The 22,944-nt window shown below is 38.2% G+C and overlaps 1 protein-coding gene and 1 long non-coding RNA gene across 3 annotated transcripts in view; one reads left to right on the forward strand and one right to left on the reverse strand.

The window, feature by feature from the left end:
• The window catches only part of LOC139470487 (calcitonin gene-related peptide type 1 receptor-like), a 119,766-nt gene that overhangs the window by 40,440 nt on the left and 56,382 nt on the right, over positions 1–22,944 (reverse strand). The window contains exon 6 of the mRNA XM_071252893.1: positions 21,694–21,847. Within this exon, the coding sequence (XP_071108994.1) occupies positions 21,694–21,847 (154 nt within the window). The remainder of the gene's footprint in view (positions 1–21,693; positions 21,848–22,944) is intronic.
• Positions 11,723–15,124, forward strand: LOC139470314 (uncharacterized). Of its 2 annotated transcripts, none has more exons than XR_011653770.1 (4): positions 11,723–11,939; positions 12,413–12,471; positions 13,619–13,697; positions 14,447–15,124. It is a non-coding gene; the product is annotated as an uncharacterized lncRNA (long non-coding RNA). The 2 variants fall into 2 exon arrangements; XR_011653771.1 differs by having other exon boundaries at positions 13,619–13,690.

The following is a 22,944-nucleotide window of genomic DNA, read 5'->3' on the forward strand; positions in this document are numbered from 1 at the left end:
GGTACTAGGCAAAGGAGGGAATTGCATAGGATACATGTCATTGTGGTCACTGATGCGTCAAATTTGTAAATGTCTTCACCTTTGTCGAGCAATATTCCAGCAACCCCAACCTTTGGTGTAGATTTTACAACTTGTATGGTACATTCGAGTATGCTCTTACCACAAAGATTTCATTTGACTCTTGCTCAAAAGTTGTTTGATCAAGGTTACAACATTCAAGGGTTAAGTAAAGCTTTCAGTGTAGAGGATTTTTCCAAATTTGACTCACCAATGACCAAAACGAAGTCCGATGCAAGTGAACGGTTGACTTACCCTTACATGTGTTTGTGACCGTTGTCAACGGTGGGCCAGGATACACTCACCTTTTCGTGAACACATGATAACAGCACTATTTGATAGTCATTCACAAACCCTGAAAATTGTATTGCAAGTTAATATGTGTACTCCACTACATCGTCAGTCATATACTATTCAAAGGAAGATAAGGACCTCCCTATTCTTTCATATTCCTGTCGTTACTCTGTCATGCCAAGACAGATTAACTGTACATACAAGAATCGGTGATCCTCATTTTTATTAGACTGGACAAAAAACTTCAAACAATCCAAACCTTGCATAATATAGAAATATTTTATAAAACTTTGGATATTGATCTTTCATCAAAATTACTGTTCTGTCCTATAGAAATAATCTAAATAATCCAATACTGTGTAATCACATAATTGCGAACACAAATCTATTCGAATTACGTATTTGCCCTGATTGTGATCCGTTCTTCTGTACGTGGGTTTTCCTGTAGTAATGAATAACGTATAGTTATAAGACCTGCATCACGTTGGGCTCCCCACCCCATGTAACTACAATAATGTTCCAGAAATGAAAAGGGTCGAGTTTCAATAATCGTTCATTACATATTCTTGCCTTTAACGGAAATATGTTTTTTCGTCCAGTGTCATGTAACAAAACCAGTATATTTGAATATAATCCTGTAGTTTGAGGTCAGTATGTCAGCTCACTTAGCTTGCCACTCAGAGATGTGCTTCTATATTCCGCTGAAAGCATATGCTTGATGTACCAAATCTGTGTACTTTGATAGGCCATTGTTACATTGCCTACTTCCCTTGAAAGCTGATGATTGCTACATCACGAACCTGTGAAACTACATTAATAGGGCACTTCACTTCCTTCACTTTGCTAACAAATTATTTTTGTGTCTGTCTTTTTGATAAGCAAGGCAATGATATATGTACACGGATCAAATGAGAGAAGAACGTATTACTTCTTCTGGAAGTAATATGTTAGAGTGATATTTTAGAGGCAGCAATATCAATCAAGAAAGAGTTGAAACGTCGGCACAGATGCTGGTACACTTATCAAGCAAGAGCTATTTCTGATAAAGCTACTTACATCTGCACTGAAACGTCGCATTGAAAGAATACAGAAGTTCAAAATGCCATGAACTAACTCTGCCTTCACTAATTTTAAGCAAGGCAAGGTTACTCAAAATGGAAATGTTTCTCTGACATCGGCGTGTCACATTTTAACCTGCCAGCTGTGTCTATATATATTCTCTCTAAAAATCATTCATTGTGTTCTAATCTGACTTTTTCATGCATTGTTAGGAATTCATCCAAGGAACGGATCAGTGATGGCCTTGTATGCGACGAAGACCATTTGATATGCTGAATGTGTGTGTGTGTGTGTGTGTGTGTGTGTGTGTGTGTGTGTGTGTGTGTGTGTGTGTGTGTGTGGAGGGGATGAGATACATTTGGAGTTGGGATCTTTTGTCCAAAAATAATAATTGCCCACAACGTTTTTTCTCAGGTTTCTTGTTTAACACCGCACTCATCAATAGGCCAACTATATCACGGCGGTCTGGAAATAATCGAGTCTGAACCAGACAATCCATTGATTGATAACATGAGCATCGATCCACGCAATTGGGACACGAAGACATGTATGAAGCAAGTCAGCGAGTCTGACCACCAGATCCGGCTAGTCGCCTTTTACACGGGTCTGTGTTGTGTGAAATAACAACTGACGTGGAAATATGGCTTGAGTTAATGTCCGGAAATTCTGTCAGTGGCAGACGCTAATTTCCGACCTATCCATGATTCAACTTCAACTATCAAATATTATGTATAAAAGACTACACGTCGTGGAATATATTAACATCAAAACGTGTTCTTGCTTTAATGTATTGCTGACTTCTGCAGGAAGAAACAGTATTTCCTCGCTCACTTATTCCAAGATTCGAAATGGTAAGACGCCCAGGGATATTATTGGAACATGGTGGGAATAAATGCACCTTGAGATATGAAGATAACGTGTAACACATCCATACGTTTCTACAACATGGATTCTAAAGTATGATCTACAGCAGAGTCTCAGTGAGTCTGACAGTAAACTAATTCTTCAAACAGATTGACGAGTATTCCATATGGATCTGGAATACATTATGATGGAAATCACTTACACTCACGCCACACAACTTCTAAGTATTTGTAAGAGTCACAACTTCTAAGTATTTGTAAGAGTTCATCCACAGTGATTAGTCGAACTAAATCGCAATAACACTACCTTTAATCTTCGAATAAATCTGATAGGCCTGAAGAATTCGTAAAAATTCAGCATTTTGTCAGAAAGCATTTTGGTGAGATAGGCGACATATTTCTTGCCGGTTTACAAGATCAAAGAGCACTGGACATGCCATTTCATGGAACTGTTGTGAAGGGTACATTCAAATGCAAACAGAGCCAGGTTGAAAGAATATTTGCAATTACTTAAACCTTTACAATCTGTCGAGAAAGCCCACAGTCTGATTACTATGCACACATCAGGGGCCATTGTATCTGAATACCGGAATACCAGGGCAGTTAGGAGTGTGATGGCCCATGTCATCAATAGTCGTCTGAAAATAGCTGCTACGGATAGTGTAAGATCATATCGAATGGTGATTTGGGTACGATGAAACAATAACCCAACCAGGCAAAAACGGTGCAATATGACTTGAATACATGTATTCTTTATTTGAAGTTACGCCGAACATAGCAATATTCCAGATTCATCACGGCGTCATCAAGGTTTACGATGACACATTACCAACCAGGTCAAAAATTGTAATCATCCTATCTGCTTCAGTCGGCTGTTACAAGCACTGGGTACTGGAATCACCATGACATCCCGACGGGGGGGATGATGTCACCTGTCACGATGTCTGTCACAGACTGCCATGTTGCCTTATTTTCTAATCTTCGGCATCCTTCAGTGGCTGACGATCTCTAGCTCATTCTTATATTGTGCTGTTCTCTAATACTTACTAACCTTATATTCTCAACTAGTTATAAAACAAATCTGTGATATTCTAGTTATTGTACTATCCATCGTTGACAGATTTGTATGTAGTCTAAATATATGTATCATTAATGTATAACTTCTCGTCACGATATGGCTGAAATACTGCCGATGTGACGTTAAATATTAACTAACTCACTCACTCTAGTCTTCCGCGGTGGTCACTCGTTTGTGCTGTCAGTACAGCTGCATGTACACAACCATCTTGAGAATAAGAGTCCGCATTATTCGTTATTTATGGCAAGAACAGGCTCTATATTCCATGTCTGAGTTCAAGTTGGTTTTTTTTGCCGCTTTGAACGATATTACGGTTTCTTCTTTGAGAGGCATTTAGAAGTTTGAGTACTCAGTAAAAGATAATATATATTGGTGAACAACATCTTGATTACAATTAAGAGCGACGCTTCGGAGTAGGTTCTAACAACGTTGTACGACGTAAATTGTAATAAAACTGTAACTACGGTAAAATGTAATACTGCGGTAAGTTGTAATAAGAACTGCGGTATATTGTATTATTATTACAATTTACCGCAGTGCAGTTATTACAATTTACCGCATTATGTATTACAATTTACCGTAGTATTACATTTTACCGCAGTGTTATTACATTTTACCGCAGTTTATTACATTTTACCGCATTATTAGAATTTACGTCGTAACACACCGTTATCAAGCAAGTGAAGTGCATGGATGAGGAACATATGAACAAGTTTGAGGTACAGTTAAAACAGCTGAATAGATTGGGCTGTCGTTACTGTGGGGATGGAGAAGCCTGTAATGTGAGATGAGGTGAAATGGGATTTAACGCGTACGTCGCGTCCAAGATTATTGCACTTATATAGTGAGTGTGTGGCTGCTTGTACTAGTCCGGACTGATGCCGATTTATACGTCTTTTGGTATGACGCGGCCGGGGATCGAACTTCCCCTCTCCGCGCGGTCGCTCTACCACAAGACCACGGCGCGGTCGGCCTGTTATGTGCACAAAGCGGGTGAAATACGGTAAAAGTCTAGTAATATGACCATTAGGATTACGATTGATTGGTAGCTTTAACTAGTTGATGGCAACATAAGCAACCGCTACCCACATCATACCTCGGGCACTAATGGAGTATATAGCATGAATTGACTTTAAATTACGCAAAGCCAGATCCTACCGCATATAGTTCGTTCATGAAGATAGGATATTCTTTGCGTAACAGAAATGCCAGGTTGTGTTGTGCCATGTCACAGACATGTGCACTAGTTCTTGTTCTTGGTTCTTGCCTATAGGACCTTGCGGATGGAAATGAGCTGAATTGCGTGATTCAAATAAACTGTTCTACAACTGAGTTTGGTCGGTGGTCAATAACAAAAAAAATAGTGCTTCTTTCTGAAAAGAGAGCGGTCGGGCAGCCCTGTGGTTAAAGCGTTCGTTCGTCACGCCGAAGACCCGGGTTCGATTCCCGACCTGGGTACAATCACAGCAAAAAAAGTGTAGGTTTCCGTCTTCCGGAAACCTTCCGGAAACCTTCCGGATACCTTCCCATTTTGGATCCGGCCCGGATACCTTCCGGAAACCTTCCGGAAACCTTCCAAAAAAAATGTCAAAATTTGGGGGGTGAATTTTGTTCACTTAAGTGTGAAACACATAAAAAAATTAACTTGAAAATACCAAGCAATTTGAAGGTTGTTGAAGGCATCTGGAAGGTTTCCGGAAGGTTTCCGGAAGGTTTCCGGAAGGTATCCGGATGCAAATTTTCTTCATGACTTGCTTCTGGTAAATAATGTTAGCCTGTGCATTACAGATACCTGTTGTAATATTCTGTGTTATTTTAATGGTAAATATCCTCCTAAAACATTTTTGGAGAAGAAAATTTTTCAATTTCATATTTTGTCCTTTTCGGATGTTAATGGTATTTAATGAACAAACATCAGTTCTTGTATAATGATATCCTTAAATTTCATGTCCAGACTTCCAGTTTGTACTGAGAAAAAGAAAAAGTTACAGGTACCTCTTGTAATATTCTGTGTTATTTTAATGGTAAATATCCTCCTCAAACTGAGATATTTGGGCATGCATTGTTCACAAGTTGTTTTGCGACATGGGTCCAATGTGTGAAGCTTATTGCTGGTGTCCGCCACCATGATATTGTTGCAATATTGCTAAAAGTGGCAAAACAGCATTCTCACTCAGAAAAAAATGGAAAGTCATTGGCTATGTGCTTTGGCAGATTAGTTTGGAACGGTATCAGTACTTGTTATATCGGGACAGTGTAGTTTCATGGGAATATAAAACAGAATACAATTGTCCCAAATTGGTGCATAAGACTAATGGCATCCATAGAAAACACCTAAATAAAGTACAGAAAAAATATCAATGTCATTTGTCTACTATGGTGGAACTACAACTTTTGTTAAGTATTTATAGTAGGAAAACATTCAGGGCATTAGTACATTTCATATTTGTTCAGCACCTATGTTATGGCTGATCAGTATTATATATCTTTATGCTAATGAAGCAAAACAAATCATGTTTTTGGAAAAAAATCTTATTTATTGATTATATGGCATTTCATTGGTACATATCACAAATTGAAATTTGATCAAGCAAGAAGAGGAACTAGCATAAAGTAACCAGTGGTGTTTGCAAGGCCTTACAGAACAGACGCTTCAATGCCATTTTCTAAATAAACAAATTAGTCAAATCTCAGAAGAATTTTATTGAAGAAGAATATCTAAAGTAAATTATGTTTCTGCAGTAAACCACAAAAGTCATTCAGATTTGTATGGTCAGCATCGGTGTACACAACCTGGACATAGTCTCAGTGCTTTGGCATAAATTCATTCAGACTTCATTAGTGTCATAATAAAACCACCTACAGTCACACTGATATGGCATTATTCATTCAGAATCATCACTTTCTGAGGTGAATCTGTTGGTTGTTATCAGGAGTACTGTTCATCTTCCGGCGAGTCCCTTGTCTGAATTGTGGGAGCAAGATCTTCTTAAATGTAGCTGGTGTCAGATTGTGAAATCCAGGTACCTGAAACATTTCATAACATCTTTAGAAACTTGTTAGTCAAAAGTTATGAAACACACACATATTTACAAATGTTTAAAGTTGTTTTCTGTGAGGTATTGACAATTTATCTTGCAACTGATATTTAACCAATCTTTGAACATGTAAATAAGCCATTGCAAACAGAAAAGTGTTCAGAAAATACAAAAATGTATCCGGTCTTCTAAAACAATACCACAAGGTTTACCTGAATTTTGCTTGAATGTTTGGATTACATCAAAATGTAAGGAAGGGTAAACAAGACTATGCAAAACTAAGTTACATAGGTTCTTATACATAAATGCAACTATTCATAATTATCAAAACACATGTCATGTAAGTGATCTCAAAATACAACATAATGAGCGAGTGAGTTGGTATAGTTTCATGCAGCTTGTTAGCAATATTCCAGCTATGGGCTTCACACATTGTACCCATGTGGTGAATTGAACCCGGGTTTCAGAAACTGTTTCACCCACTAGGCTACCCTTGCACACCAAATACAAAAGAAAGTATATTAGGAATTCAGACAATAGATATTCTCACCAAATTCATTAATTCATTAATGGAAGCTATATTGAAATTCAAATTTTGACAAATTAGGATGAGACTGTAGAAGCATTTATCTAAGTTATTATGGATATTAAATATCTACCGTTAATTGGTAGTCCATCATAGACAGTGATAAGAAATTCAACTGAAAAGTACAACCTGAACCATCAACTAAAAACTATGTATATTACATTAAAGGGGCCGGTCATGTATTACCGGTATGTTCTCATTCATTTTTGACACAACCCTCCCTGAAAGAAAATGCAAAGCACTTTATATTTTATTGTCCATTTTGTCAAAAGTCTCCCCTAGAGACTCTCACATTTTGGGGTGACCCTCCCTGTTTGTTCTGATCTGAATTCAAATATTCATGACTCATTATCATATTTTATCATTCATCCTATCTTTTTTGAAAATTAACTAAATGAAGATTAACAATAACATGCAAATCTGCCAAAATATTGGCCTGGCATAGTTTAAATTAATCATAATTACTGTTATAAAGTTTTGGATCCATCGTCTGTTTCTAAATACAGTGAAACCCAACTTTGACTTGTGTGGCATTGTTGAATCATCTACCCAATGTTCTTTATGCATTGATATGCATCTGCACAGAGTGGTTTAAGTCTGTGTCTGACACATAGTGTGCTACAAGGGAGACATCAGTTTGTGTCTAGCCAAACTGTCTGATAATCTCAAGGGCTGCCTTGGTAGCATCAAGGGATGTAGCTAATCCTAAATAAACATAAAACAAGTGACATCATCTCTTCTACAGAACACATGATCAAAGCCTGCCCCACCTTTGATGTTTATTACCTTGCTACTCTAAAAACAGCTAATTAGCAAAATGAACTCAATGTCAACTCATTGTGGACTAGGGATTAACAGGGCAATTAGTGTCGGGTGGGTATTAGTACTTGCAATTGTCTGTTAATTACTTAATTGAGTAGTGACGGCTTAGTCAGTTGTGCCTTTACAACTGCTATTCAACTTATCGAGTCAGTTTACTATGTAACATGCTTCTTGGGACCAAGAAAATGTATCTTGCTGGATAACAGTTTTTTTCTAATTTATCAGAAATCAGAAATAATAATAATGACGTTTTTGATGTGCATTTCTTTGTTGTGTTCACTAGGATGATGGTGATGGTGTTTGAATTATTAGACACTATTTATTCCAAAAGAGGAATAGGGTTGGTGAAGAGGCAAAGCTTATTTGAACAAAATATATATTGAATAAACAGAAACTGTACAAAAAACAGATTAACTGTATCTACAGTTGAAACTATCATGATGCAAATTTTCACTGAATCAAAGTCATATCTTCTCAAGACTCAGATCAGGTTGTAGTGATTGAAGGTCACATTAAACTTGCTAATTTCAAATCATTCATCCCACACTTATGATTTGGTTTGCTGTTTTATGCCGCACTCAAGCAATATTCCGGCTATATGTAAATAATCGAGTCTGGACCAGACAGTCCAGTGATTGACATCATGAGCATCGACCCACACAATTGGCATCAATGACATGCATCAACCAAGTCACCGAGCCTGATCGCCACCTGATGGCGTTAGTCAACTCTTTAGACGAGCATTGTCGCCCGTTACGGAAAGTATTGGGTTACAAATATCCCTTGTAAAACCTTTCAACATGTTCAAATGACACATCGAAAGGCCATTGTGAAAAATTGCACCATGTTAGGATTCTTAAATACAGTTTCAGCTTGACATTGAGTACTTTAAACTTTAAAGTGAAAAATACATTCACAACAAGTGACTGTGTCTGCCAATCAGAGTCGGTGAGTAAATTGGAGTAGGGGACTAATTTCGAAGGTAAACTTGTTTCAACGTTTAACAACTACATGCATTTGTGTTTGTATGAGACGATGTGTGTTTAATTCCATATATTTTACTTCAAAGCATGTTATCACAATAAATTGAGTCGGGTATAGGATAAGTTGGAGTAGAGGCTAATTTCTATTGTAAACTTGTTTTAACATTTCACAATTATTGGTCTTTGCAAGTTATCAATCCTAGTTTAATTTCATTTATTTTACCAAGGTAAAAAAAAAAATAAGGTGTCATTTTCGTCAAGTAATAATCGCCGTTTTCGCTTTCGGCGAGTATTTCGCCAGTCAGTGCTGTTTTGCTAAGGTGTCGTTTCAGCTATAACCCGCTTATTGCACATTATTAGTTTCAATTTATATTTATAATCATTTTAACCACTGTAATAAGTAAAAAATGAAATAAAAGTATATAGAAAATAAACAAGCACTTGTTATAAAATGTGCATCCGCAGGCAATATTTATAAGATAATCCTGCATGTAGCTGTGGCCATCACACTGAAGATGCACTTCACTTCTTTCTCATATGTCCAAATTACAATGATTTAAGACAGAATATGTACTATTATGTTAAGGGATATGATCTAAATTCAATTCTATTAGGTAATCCTGAAAGGACGTCAAAAATAAACTTAGAAATTCTTAAATCAGTAGAAGACTACATTCAGCTATCCAATAGGTTTTGTGATTGTACATAGCATCTTAAATTTATAATACTATTCCTTGCCGTATATTGCACTACACTATTACTACTAAAAATGCGACCTGACAGCGCCGACAACATAGTTTCTATAATAAGAACATGTATATAATTGTATTCCTTGACTGTACTTTTGTCATATCATATTGTATTCTAATTCTGGAGCGGTATTCAAATAAGTTTTTGCTTGTTTACCCATCCAGTTCACATATAAATGTTTAAAACAATATTTAGTAAACAAATAATTTAAACTCATGCAACAACATAGTGTGTGGAGACGATAGACCACTGAAAAGAGCATATATATGCACATCCAATGACCCCTGACATCACAATGCATTGTTTTGCCAGTGTGCCAGGCAACAGAATACTACGAATTACATCACAGGATACTGTGACCTGTTTGAAAAGTTAGGTACTGTATTCTAAAGGTAGGCCCAAAATTCTAGACAATCCAGTGATTGATATTGTGAACATCAATCCACACTGTTAGATGGTCACTGTCAGATGCCATGAACCAGGTCACTGAGCCTGATCACCTGATCTATTAGGTTATCTCTTATGGGTGAGGCTAAAACGGCACCTCAGCAAAATGTCACTGATTTCTCCAACGAAAACAGCACCTTGTTTTGGCAAAAAAGGCTACTAATTGTTGTCTGTTATCTGGAGAGACATGTTGATTCCTGGCCGAAATATATATAAATGAAATTTATATAAAATTACTATTTATTTCCTACTTACTAAAATAAATATGACATATATAGTATACCTGTTGTCCAGTTTCTTGACATTTTCGCCAGACTCAGGTTCAGCTTGACATTGAGCTAATCTGAGTAAAGCTACTTAAAACTTCAAAGCATGTGATCTTTCAATGATAAGTTTAGTTGCACCTCCCAATCAGAATCATGAGTAAATTTGAGCAGAGGCTAATTTCTAATGTAAACTATTTTTAGGTGACTAACATTTAACAATTATTTGTGTTTGCAAGTTTAATTGCATTTATTTTACTTCAAAGAAATCAAAGCATATTATATTTTCACAATAAGTTTAGTTGCATCTCCAAATCAGAGTCGGCAAGTAGATGCTAGTTTTTAATGTAAACCTTTTTGAACATTTCTCAGTTATTTGTGTTTACAAGTGACCATGCAAGTTTAATTTCATGTATTCGGGCATATTCAGACCCAAGGTAAAAAAAATAACAAGGTGCTGTTTTTACCAGGCAATAGTAGGCGAGGTACTATTTCCCTTTATAGTATAACCCTCTCTTACAACTAGCATAGGTTGATGGGGACCAATTCCAACCCGGAATCCCCAAATGAATGGGTATGGTTTTACGCTGTTTTTAGCAATACCACAGCAAGGGACACCTGACATAGACTTCACACATTGTACCCATGACAAGAATCGAACCTTGGTCTTCAGCACTTCAACCACTAGGCTACCCCACTGCCAAAATTCCCAACATGATAAAGTTGTCATCACAGTATTCTTCAACAAGTTCAAGTGAAAATATCCATACCTTTCAAATGTCTTATCTTCCACTTCACAATGTTCACTGTTGCAAAACTCCTGTCATTTAATTTGTTCTTGATTATTCACACCTGCAAAAGTAAGTTTAGTCGGTACGGTATGAACTAAAAAAATGAGTCACTATAGAGTATCTAGATAAAGGAATATAAATAAGCAAACATATTTCTACATCATATAAATTAGCAAGGATTAACATAAGTTAGGTAGATTGCTTATCCTACAAAAATTAAATCACACATTTACTAACATATATAAAACAGAATAAGTGGCTTACAGAAGATAAATAACTTTAATACGTGATCAATATTATTAACATATTCCTTACCTGAATCAGAGACCATATAACAGTCTATGTATTATGGTCTCTGTCTGAATATGTCACATCTTCAGCTCCCTGCAATCGAGGTTGTGAAACATTTCTGCTGTAGGAATATTACATCCGCTGGGATATCCCTTGTCACACTGCCTGGCATGGTAGGCAAACGCATATTCCATACACCACATAGGTATACTTCCTAATACACACTGTCGAAATCCCCGCGGCTCCCAATATGGCCTGTGTGAACTGTAATCGGCCAACCTCGTCTCTTTCCGTAACTGCTGCAGAAATGACCGCTCGTCATTCGTGACCAACTCGTGTTATTCCGGGACAAGCAAGTCTACCCATAATTCCATGTATGGCCGAGGGCGCCATTTTGGAACACAAATGTAAACAAACACTCAAACCTCGTGTAATCGATGTACACCGTGATGCTTGATTGCGATATGCTTACCTCGTGTATCGATACATTGTTCTCAATCACCTCTAACTCGGAAATCCCGGTCGAAATCCACCTGATCCATCCACAACGAGGACGTCAAGTATTTCGAAAACTCGATTGACAGCCGAAGGAAGGAAGAGCAGCTTGCAGATGCCAGGTACGTAGCAGGGCTTCGAGACATAATGTTCCATGATTTCTATACAGAGATCTTATGGAATGGATTGATTTAGATATTTTCCTGATCTCCATGTTACTACTGTAAACGTCAAGGGCCCTTTTAGTTTTGTTGTTTTCGGAAACCCTTTGTTATTATTATGATCAAGTGTTTGTTGTGACATGGTATTTCTATTTGGGATTGCATAAGAGCTACAGGTGCAGGACTTTTAAGGGTCGTGTCCTTATTCTCAACATAACGCTGGGATTTGATGATGAGGGTTAGTTACCAAGGGTATAAATCTGGCAAAGTGCATGTCAAACAAAACGTGGCATTCAATTCCAATCATGTGTTGCCACCTGAACCACCTGAAAGTGAGATATGGATTACAATGAATAATGACAGCTTATCAATCTTTAACAAATTCACACTGAAACATTGAAAGGATAAAGACAAGTTGTTGTTTTCTGTTTCAGCATGTTCAGGGTTTGTGGGCAGGTTCACAGACATCCTCAGGGAGGATACCAAGTATTGAGTGAGTATTTTTGTTTGTGATAAATACAAACTACATGTATTCATCATGGTATATTTCAATGTAATGTGAAACATCACACTCACAATAGTCCAGCTCTGTGATGGCAGCCTGTAAATAATTGAACATGGACCAGGCAATCTAGTGATTGTTATTTTCAGCAAAGATCCATGCCCTCAGAGTATGATGACAACCTAGTCTGACCACTCAATTCATTAGTTGATTAGTATTTGCAGCGGTAGAAACTAACACTTTCAGTCCACTAGTCCTAAAATGATAGCATATAGCAAAACCTTTAAAATGTCAAAATGACTAGTGCCAATTTCTAACCCTGGTGTTTGGATGTTGTGTTTGTGTGTGTATGTATGAGTGTATTTAGGTTGGTTTGTTGTTTAACGCCGCACTCAGCTATATGACGGCGGTCTGAAAATAATCAAGTCTGGACCAGACAACCCAGTGATTCATATCATGAGCATCGAGCCACGGAATTTAGATCAATGACATGCATCAACCAAGTCAGAGAGTCTGACCACCCGATCCCGTTAGTCGCCTTTTACGACAAGCATAATGGCCTTTTACGGCAAGCATGGGTTGCTGAAGACCTAGTCTACCCCGGAATCTTCACGGGTCGAGTGTATTTAACTTAAATCATGAATCTTATACTTGTTTCTCTGTGCTTTTACTATGTAACCCAAATTTTCTCTGGAATAATAAAGTCTTCTCTTATTTATATCATTTCTGAACAAAGTGTCATATCAAGGTTAGATCTCTGTCAAAACAGTGCCATGGAAAAGCCAAACAAATAGCCTAGAAATAAAAGTAAATACTGCATTGTATTAATCTGCATTTCAAGAAAATGTGGCAATAATTCATGGAATGATATTCACCTCAGTGAGGATCTCTCTGCATTGTCGAACAAGTTATTTCCTATGTAATGTATGTGTTGAATGACCCTGACTTTGTTGTCAAAATATTGTTTTAACATTTGTTAAATATGGGGATAAATGTCATCTCTGAATGTTTGACATGAATTATTATGATTAGGGTAGTTCTAAGTCGGAATCACAACCAGGGTCTTTTCATTTGAATCAAATGTACAACATGTACAGTTTGGACATTTCTGTGATGTGAATGCTACTTATGTTTGTAGAATGTCCGGATGAATAAAAGAGACAGTCATCCGTGCAGCATCAATGCAAAGAAAGACCATAGAAGAGCAACAGTGAGTGGTAAATATTTTGAAATTATTCTGTTTGGTTCATATGGTTATTTTGCAAATATGTCTTCAGTTTGTTCCTTATCGCTGTAGGCACGGATGTCCTATTATCTAAGGCACTACAATTATCTGTGCAGAGTTGCATCTCTTGGGCTTAGCAGAAACCTATAGTCATGGGTTCAAATCCTGGTTCTCCCTGATTATGTTGCTAGGTTTGTCAGCATTATACACATACTCGTGGGATTCATCAAAGACCTGCATCACTTAGGACTTTCTTCCCACATCAAACTAACATGCGGTGATATATCTGGAATACTGTTCAAAGCAGTGTTAAAGCCAAATCATTTATTTAACACTGCATCCAGCAATAGTTTGGCTATATGACAAGGATTGTGAATATATATTTTTCCATGTTGATGAGTTGAAACAATCACTAAATGACATCTCTTAAAAAGATTCCCAGCATTCCAAGCCTAATTAATAGATAAGGTTGTGATTGAGTAGGCTCATTGATCACATGTAATCATACCACACTGATGTGGGATATTGTCCATAATAGTTATCATCGGTTTGTCTGGACCGAGTTCATAACATTAGTCACTGGTTTGCCTGGTTGAGATTTGAGATGTGATTATCTTAAATGTTTAGCATATAACAAGACTCACATATGACAACTTAAGGGATTTTGCTGCCTTCTATCTGTAAGTACATGTGGCAACAATTCTTTTTGATTGCTAAAATCTTTTTTACATAATGCTGCAGAAACTGAAGTCCTGCTTGAGATCCCTGGATGAGTACTCCAGGTTGACAGTCTGGAAGGACCAGACAAGGGAGTCCTAAACAGAGGCTGCACCCCTTCAGATATCAGAGGTGATTTGCAGACAGCGATGATGAGGGTCCTGTTATTTCAATGGAGGCCGACCGAGAAATTGTATGCCAAATGGTACTGGGACACACAAAGGCTGGTCTGGCTAATGTGAGAAGACCAACCAATGCCAAGCTGGAGTGTAATTCTTCCAGGACATTCAGGAAATTCTTGTAAACACTTGAAAGGAATGATAAATGGGACTTATTGTCTTTAAATGTGGACCCAAACACCAAATGGAAAGTTCACAATTCTACTAACACAATGCAGCAGAGATAGAGTCTAACTGTTATCCCCTCATCCTGGTTCCTGTTCATCCATGGCAATATAGAAAGAAAAGGAGGATTGAGGGAAAGTAAGTTATCTGAACTGGTGAACATAATCCGTAGGTACTGTCAAGCGAACAGTTATCACACTCTGTTATGAGTATTGAAGAATAGGATGAAATTGCATACTGCATCAGGTACCATCATGTGAACACTGTTCAATGTGCGATATACTATAGGCATATGAATAAAAGAAATTGATAATTTGATTGTTGCTTATGTTTCATTTACCAGCTGTGTAATTGGGGATGTTTCATGATTTTGCCTTAGTTTAATAGCCACACTTATCTTATGAAACCATGCATTGCTTGGGCATCTCAAGATAAATAACACATGTTTCCTTTGCTCTGAAAACGTCTGATGACACATTGATCTGTTATGTCAAAGGTTAAAGTCACAACCAGACAAAAAGTTTGTTTGTGGTCTAACTCTTCCTTTGGGCAGGGGTCGAAGTTGGAAAAAGGTCGTGTGTGATCTATATATACTTCATTTTCCCTTAAATTGCCTTTTCTACAGAAGTCTTAGTAACTCTTATACATATACTGGTTACATTACTTCCATATTTTGGTCAATGATATGTTGAATTCTACCAAAGGACTGCATATTTGGTTTATGTGCTGGATAGCTCTTTGAAATGTTTTTGAAATATTTATCACTGGTATTGAAGGTCAAATTCACACTCAAAAGTGATAACTCATGAGGGGTTGAAGTGTAAGATCAAGGCAACAGTGAAGGGGTCATTCATAAAGTATTTCTGCAATTATAACTAAAATGCCCATTTCTGGAGATATTTGTGAAGTATTAAGCACATCGTTGTTATATTATTTGAATACACATATATGTGCAGTGGTTACAACTCCAGTGTCAAATTAACTGTCAATCCCTTTTAATAAAATAATTCACAGTAACTGAGGAAGAGCTTACTGTAGTACCATAAAACTAGGGTGAGGCAAATGTCAATGAAGTTAGTATTTTGGTACATGTACCGTTACAAATAGTCTTATTATCATCTCACTAGGACCAAAGGCCCAAGTGAGCACATTGTCAATGACTTTTTCTTTTTCTCAGTACAAACTGGAAGTCTGGACATGAAATTTAAGGATATCATTATACAAGAACTGATGTTTGTTCATTAAATACCATTAACATCCAAAAAGGACAAAATATGAAATTGAAAAATTTTCTTCTCCAAAAATGTTTTAGGAGGATATTTACCATTCAAATAACACAGAATATTACAACAGGTATCTGTAATGCACAGGCTAACATTATTTACCAGAAGTAAGTCATGAAGAAAATTTGCATCCGGATACCTTCCGGAAACCTTCCGGAAACCTTCCAGATGCCTTCAACAACCTTCAAATTGCTTGGTATTTTCAAGTTAATTTTTTTATGTGTTTCACACTTAAGTGAACAAAATTCACCCCCCAAAATTTGACATTTTTTTTGGAAGGTTTCCGGAAGGTTTCCGGAAGGTATCCGGGCCGGATCCAAAATGGGAAGGTATCCGGAAGGTTTCCGGAAGGTTTCCGGAAGACGGAAACCTACACTTTTTTTGCTGTGAATGTGTGAAACCCATTTCTGGTGTCTGAGGATATTGCTGGAATATTGCTAAAACCGGCGTTAAACCATATTCAGTCACTCACTCTTTCTGAAAAGAACTATCGGCCCAGTGAAATAATGACAACATGAAAAGTGCGTTGTTGGTAACAAATAGAAGGGTAAGTTCGCTTCCTTTGTTTATCTATTTTTGTTTCGCTCAAACTAGTGAAAAGACTTCGTGGGGCAAATGGGAAGTTGTAAAAACTCACATTGATGCCACATTAGTGGAATTTCATGTGGACGAATCTGTCAACAAAGTAATTAAAACACGTCTTAGTGTCAAAATCACGTCGAATGAGCCGAGACATTTATTGACGAACTATAACCAGCACATCGACCTTAAACTCGACCGTTCAATAAAAAACAGCCACCGTCACGTTAATTGTGAGAGTTATGGTAATGTGAACATCTGATCAATTTCAGTAAATCCGATCAGTTTCCTTGTGATATGGCGTCGATAGAACCGAATAAATCCAACTACAACATTCTCGAAGTGGTCATATTGGCTTCCTTATTCCACATCCTAGAGTGAAGATTCCGCCTAACGATTGGTGTGTTGTTACTTTCTAGAAACGTAGAGAAAATAGCCAAATGGTTGACCTCAGAGTAGTGAGATATTACTCTTGATCCCTCGAAGGAGCGTTTGATATTACACAGGCGTTCTATTGAACATACCATTCCTTTAAGGATGTATGTTTTATAAACCAAAACAGTTTCAGAACGAAAATGAATGTTTGGAAATGAGGGAAACTAAACAATGTTTGTTTGTTTGTTTGTTTGTTGTTTAACGCCTCACTCAGCAATATTCCAGCTATATGACGGCGGTCTGTAAATAATCGAGTCTGGACCAGACAATACATTGGTTGATTACATGAGCATCGATCTACACAATTCGGATACAATGACATGCATCAACTAAATCTGAGAGCCTGACCACTCGATCCCGTTAGCCGCCTCTTACGACAAGCATGGATTGCTGAAGACCAATTCTTACCCGGAATCTTTACGGGATAACTACACAATGCAACCCAGATGTTTTCATGTATCATGCATTGTTACCCATAGTAATGAAAACCAAATATACTCAACGTCATTATTGTGGGTTCACGCTGGTAATAAGACATTAACGTATAAAAAAAAGTCGCAGTTTAAACTTTCAAGAGTGCAGTTCAGTACATCTATATGAATCATTATATACCCACATCGACCGTAACAAGTGATGTTTCGACCTCTATGGGCTGAACTACTGGTTGTGTTCAGGCGTGTGTTTTGGTAGCTTTTTCCATCACCTTCCGTCTCGCACTTTTCATTGTTTTTAATAGTTGTCGTTTTGGCAGTTTCATTACACCATCCAATCAGTAGGACGGGCATAAACAACATGTTCTTCAACAGTTAATCACATACTCAGACCTGTACAAGTTTGATAGCATATGTTCATGTTCGACACCCTACGTACCTAGGTTACCCGCCTCCGTGGTCTTGTGTTAGAACGTCCGCCCGGAGAGCGGAAGGTCCGGGGTTCGATCCCCGGTCGCGTCATACCAAAAGACGTTAATAGATGGTACTTGTTGTTACCGTCTGGCGCTCGGCATTAAGGGGCTAAAACAAGGACTGGTCGGCTCGGAGTCAGTATACTGTGTCTGAAGGGGGTATTCATGTTAAACTGCGGCATGGTATCTTAGTGAGCTAGCACTATAAATCGGCATCAGTCCGGACTAATACAAGCAGCAACACACACACACACGTGCATGCACGTCGCTTTATAAGTGCAATAATCCTGGACGCGACGTTAAACCCAATTTCACCTCACCTCACCTAGGTGAACCTTCAATAATAGAAGCTGAGTACGTATACCCTAGGCCTTCATCATGACATCTAAATATATATAAAGACATGTGACCACACTTGTATATGAACAAGTGGCCTAGAATTTAATGATACATATGACCTAAATGTTTAAAATGATCAATACTATGAACAAATACAAATTGTAGTCAATACAGTTTGAAGATTTCTATGAAACATTTACAGAAACAAAATAATGAACATGCTATAAAATAGAATTTTATACAAAGCATGTACAGAAATGCGATATTTGAGCTTGATGGAATGACCGCCCGTACTGAGTATTGATCATAGGAAAGCAATTATAGAATGATGGACGCCTTCGGAGGAAATACGTGTATATCCTGTAAAAAAAACTGTACTCGTCACTGATCAATGCTCAAAGATATCCCCACACAATGCATCACCCAGAAAACGTTTCTCAAAGGTTTGCCAATGTCAGCGCGAGTAATCAAGGGCGGAATCAACTTTAGTGCAAGTGCAATGGATTTAAATCCGCCATTTTGGATATTGTTATTACTCTCGACCTCCCTCACGCCTCAAGTAATTTGTGTCATGCTATTTATAAAATTGGTCCAAAAGGGCACAACATGGCGCAAACAACGTACTAAAATCCCAATTGCAGTGAACTTAATAGCGTTCGTTCGAGAGGGTATGTCATGTCTGTAAGTTCACGGTCTGCGGCTATTCGGCTGGGAATGTTGAGAACTTTGGTATTCATATGCCCACAGCTATTTGCGTTACATACATAACTGTTACAGTATATAAATTTCAATTTCAAGTCAATTGAATATACAGGTTTAAGCGTTCTGACATACAGATACGTATTGTTTTAAGGTTATGAAGTACAATACCTCATGGATCACAGTTCTTTAATACAGAAATGTTTAAAGCCAATGTTACATGAAATCCTTTTGTAACATATCTCTCATATTCACTGCCGGGCAAAATAAAGTATCCACTCATGTAACAAACAAAAAAATGGTTATTCCATGGTGATGTATTTGATACGGGATCATAGTTGTGTTTTGGACCTTAAGTTTGCAGTGTTTCGAGGATTGTTATCAGCCGAGTAACGTTTCCATAAAGTTTGCAATATCTTGGTCAAATCCACTTTTCAAGACTAAGTGACTGTCTACTTTCTTTTGCCCGTCAGTTAATGGCATACGACTTCCCTCTAAGGTAAAGTAACTGTTTATACGCTTTCATTATTCACACATACATAGCTATTCTTTTGTCTTTGAAAATTAAAAAGTAATCAGGGCCAAGTGTTAGATTCATCTGATGAAGGAACCAATCAGCTTTCTGAGATTCGGGGATTTTATATATTCAGATTGGACAAAGTCAAAGAACACACAATGCCTTTTAGAAAGTTGTCAGATGTAACAAATGTTATATTTGGGATAGCACTTTCTGAGTAAATAGTACAGATTCTGGTACGTTTTGGGCTTGAGTGAGGCAGAATCCAGTATGGGACCCAACACACAAAAACGTACTAGAATCTGTACTTTACTAAGAGTGAGTGAGTGAGTGAGTGAGTATGTTTTACGCCGCTTTTAGCAATATTCCAGCAATATCACAGCGGGGGACACCAGAAATGGGCTTCACACATTGTACCCATATCGGGAATCGAACCCGGGTCTTCGGCGTGACGAGCGAACGCTTTAACCACTAGGCTACCCGACCGCCCCACTTTACCAAGAAAGTGGTTGAGATGGCTGAGTGGGTTAGATCGCTGACTTTGTGTGCTTGCGATTATGTGCCTCACTCTGGCAGTGTGGGTTCGAATCTCGAAAGGGGCTCAACCCCCAAAAGTACTAGAATCTGTACTTTACTAAGAAAGTGTTATTCCAAATATAACATTTGTTACATCTGGCAACTTTCTAAAAGGTACTTTGTGTTCATAGCTTTCGGTCAAGGGGGTTACACACAGTACGTGACCCAGACTACCAGTTATTGCCGGACTTTCATTTTGGTGGAAGCCTCGATGGCTGAGTGGATTAGATCGCTGAATTTGTGTTCTGGCGATTAGGTGCCTCACTCGTATCGGACTCATACTAGAAATGTACTTAACTAAGAACATTTGTTAAAGTCAAAGAAAATCGCATTAGACATGTATGTCACAGTTTGGAAAGGAAAGATGACTGATCTTTCTATTACCCCATTATCTTATGCATGAAGATGCCATCAAATTGGATTTGTAAAGGACAAAAACCTTTTCAGTCGTAACTGTTTTCCATAATGAAAATAGGGAATTGCATCGGATATCATTGTGGTCACTGTTAAAGAGCTACTTTGTTTCATCGCATATTCCAGTGAGGTACTTTATCAAGTTGAACAACTCAAAGTACGAATGGAAAACAACCATTTGGGGATTCCAGGTGAGAAAAGGTCCCAAGTACCCTCTGCTTGTACGAGGCGATATATGGGTTGCTGTGTGGCAACGTAGTACAGACGATGGGGGCACGACGCCATCCCATCTGGATGAGACCAAGATCGTGACAAGCTTTCGTGGAGGTTTAAAGTTTTAAATTTTGAGGCACCGCATGTTGTCGTACCCTCATCGTCTATACTACCATGGCGTCCTACTCCGACAATGATCATAATATCAATCATTGGTTTGTAGGCTGGGGTATTATTTTACTGGCTTAATATACCTGGAATACTGTTCTTTGTGACATAAAACAAGAAACAAAGAATAAAAATAACACAGTTACATAATACTTGTCATTTTTCCATGCGAGCCGACCGCCTCCGTGGTCTAGTGGTAGAGTTTCCGCCCGGAAAGCGTAAGGTCCGGGGTTCGATCCCCGGCCGCGTCATACCAAAAGACGTTAAAAGATAGTACTTGTTGTTACCCTGTCTGGCGCTGGGCATTAGGGGGCTAAAACAAGGACTGGTCGGATCGAAAACAGTATACTGTTTCTGAGTGGGGTGTTCATGTTAAACTGCGGCATGGTATCTCAGTATAAATCTGCATCAGTCCGGACTTGTACAAGCAGCCACACACACACACAAAACACACACACACACACACACACACACACACACACACACACGTCGCTATATAAGTGCAATAATCTTGGACGTGACCCGCCACTCACACAATTTGCAAAAAACAATATTTGTTGCCTAACGCAATATTTGTTGCCTGGATCTTGCTCAGACAATCCAGTGACACGATAGCGCATGTACTGACTTTGTTCAAATCCAACGTGATCTATTTAGATCGTTATGTCCTTGGTTACCTACTCAATACAGCAAAAATCAGGAAGCCGTCCATTCAAAAGTATTGTTAATAGCAGTAATCACAGAGCTATATCCGTGACTTGTCCTTTGGTTCTACTTCTATATTTATTTAAGTGCCTTACCCCATCCGATAATGAGAATAACGACCATCAGAGCTTTTCCTGTCCTGAAGGCTTGCACCATTATAGTGTGGAGGTAGAGGCCCTCGCAGAACATCCAGGCGAAGTTAGACACGGTACAGTACTGAGCAATCACATGCAACACCTTACACCAAACCTGCCAAAACAATAAACGTGTGATATAGTGGGATAAAACCAACGCGATATTTAAGCAATATTTTCTGTTTGTTGTTTAACGCCGCATTCAGCAATGTTCCACTATATGATGCTCATGATGTCAATCACTGTATTGTCTTGTCCAGACTCGATTATTTACAGCCCGCCGTCATGCAGCTGGAAAATTGCTAAGTGCGGCTTTAAACAACATACAAACCGATAATTTGGAAGCCTCGACGCTGCCTCGTCGATCTGAGCGTTCACCTGTTGCAATATCTTATGGAATGGAGGTGTCCGCATGTTTCACGTAGACAGAGAGAGAGAGAGAGAGAGAGAGAGAGAGAGAGAGAGAAGAGAGAGAGAGAGAGAAAGAGAGAGAGAAAAAGAGAGAGAGAGAGAGAAAGAGAGAGAGAGGGAGAGAGAGAGAGAGAGAGAGAGAGAGAGAGAGAGAGAGAGAGAGAGAGAGAGCTCGTATGGAAGTACACGATCTGATTTTAATTAGATGCTCTTGTATTATCATCGTGCGGATACATATTCAATATTTATTAGTAAATAAGAATTCAGAGTATTTTCATACGTAAACAAACACATTAAACTAAAACATTCATGATCGAACGTGCCTGACAGACACGCTGCCAGTGCCTGAAGACAAACATGCAAATAGGGATGGCTATGGGGTTACAGAATGTGACGAGTCAATCAATGACTTCCCTGGATTAGTGTTAGGAAGGAGTATTAAAGAATGCAACATGGGAAAGGTATACGTCTTCAGTGATCTATTCATACAATTTCCCCGCTGTATTGCTTTTAACGCCAGATGGAAGCCATTTCGGGCGTTGACGTTTAACATTCTAGAATAGATCTCGGAAGTGGAACGTGTTGTCCAGGACTCAATATAAGAATGATAAACCACGAATGCAACCCCCAGACGTGGTATAAACTCTCAAGTCAGCAGGAAGTGGAATTATATATTTTTTTAAACTGGTACTATTGTGAACAGGGTGTGTGCTATTTTCAACTCGAATGGCACAAGATAGTGTAATATTTTCAGTATGCTGGTTCCTGTACGTTGAGCACGTTGAATGAAGAAGAAAATAA

The sequence above is a fragment of the Haliotis cracherodii genome, unplaced genomic scaffold (genome assembly GCF_022045235.1).
Source record: "Haliotis cracherodii isolate W230 unplaced genomic scaffold, xgHalCrac1.p SCAF_20, whole genome shotgun sequence".
Taxonomy (NCBI): Eukaryota; Metazoa; Mollusca; class Gastropoda; order Lepetellida; family Haliotidae; genus Haliotis; species Haliotis cracherodii.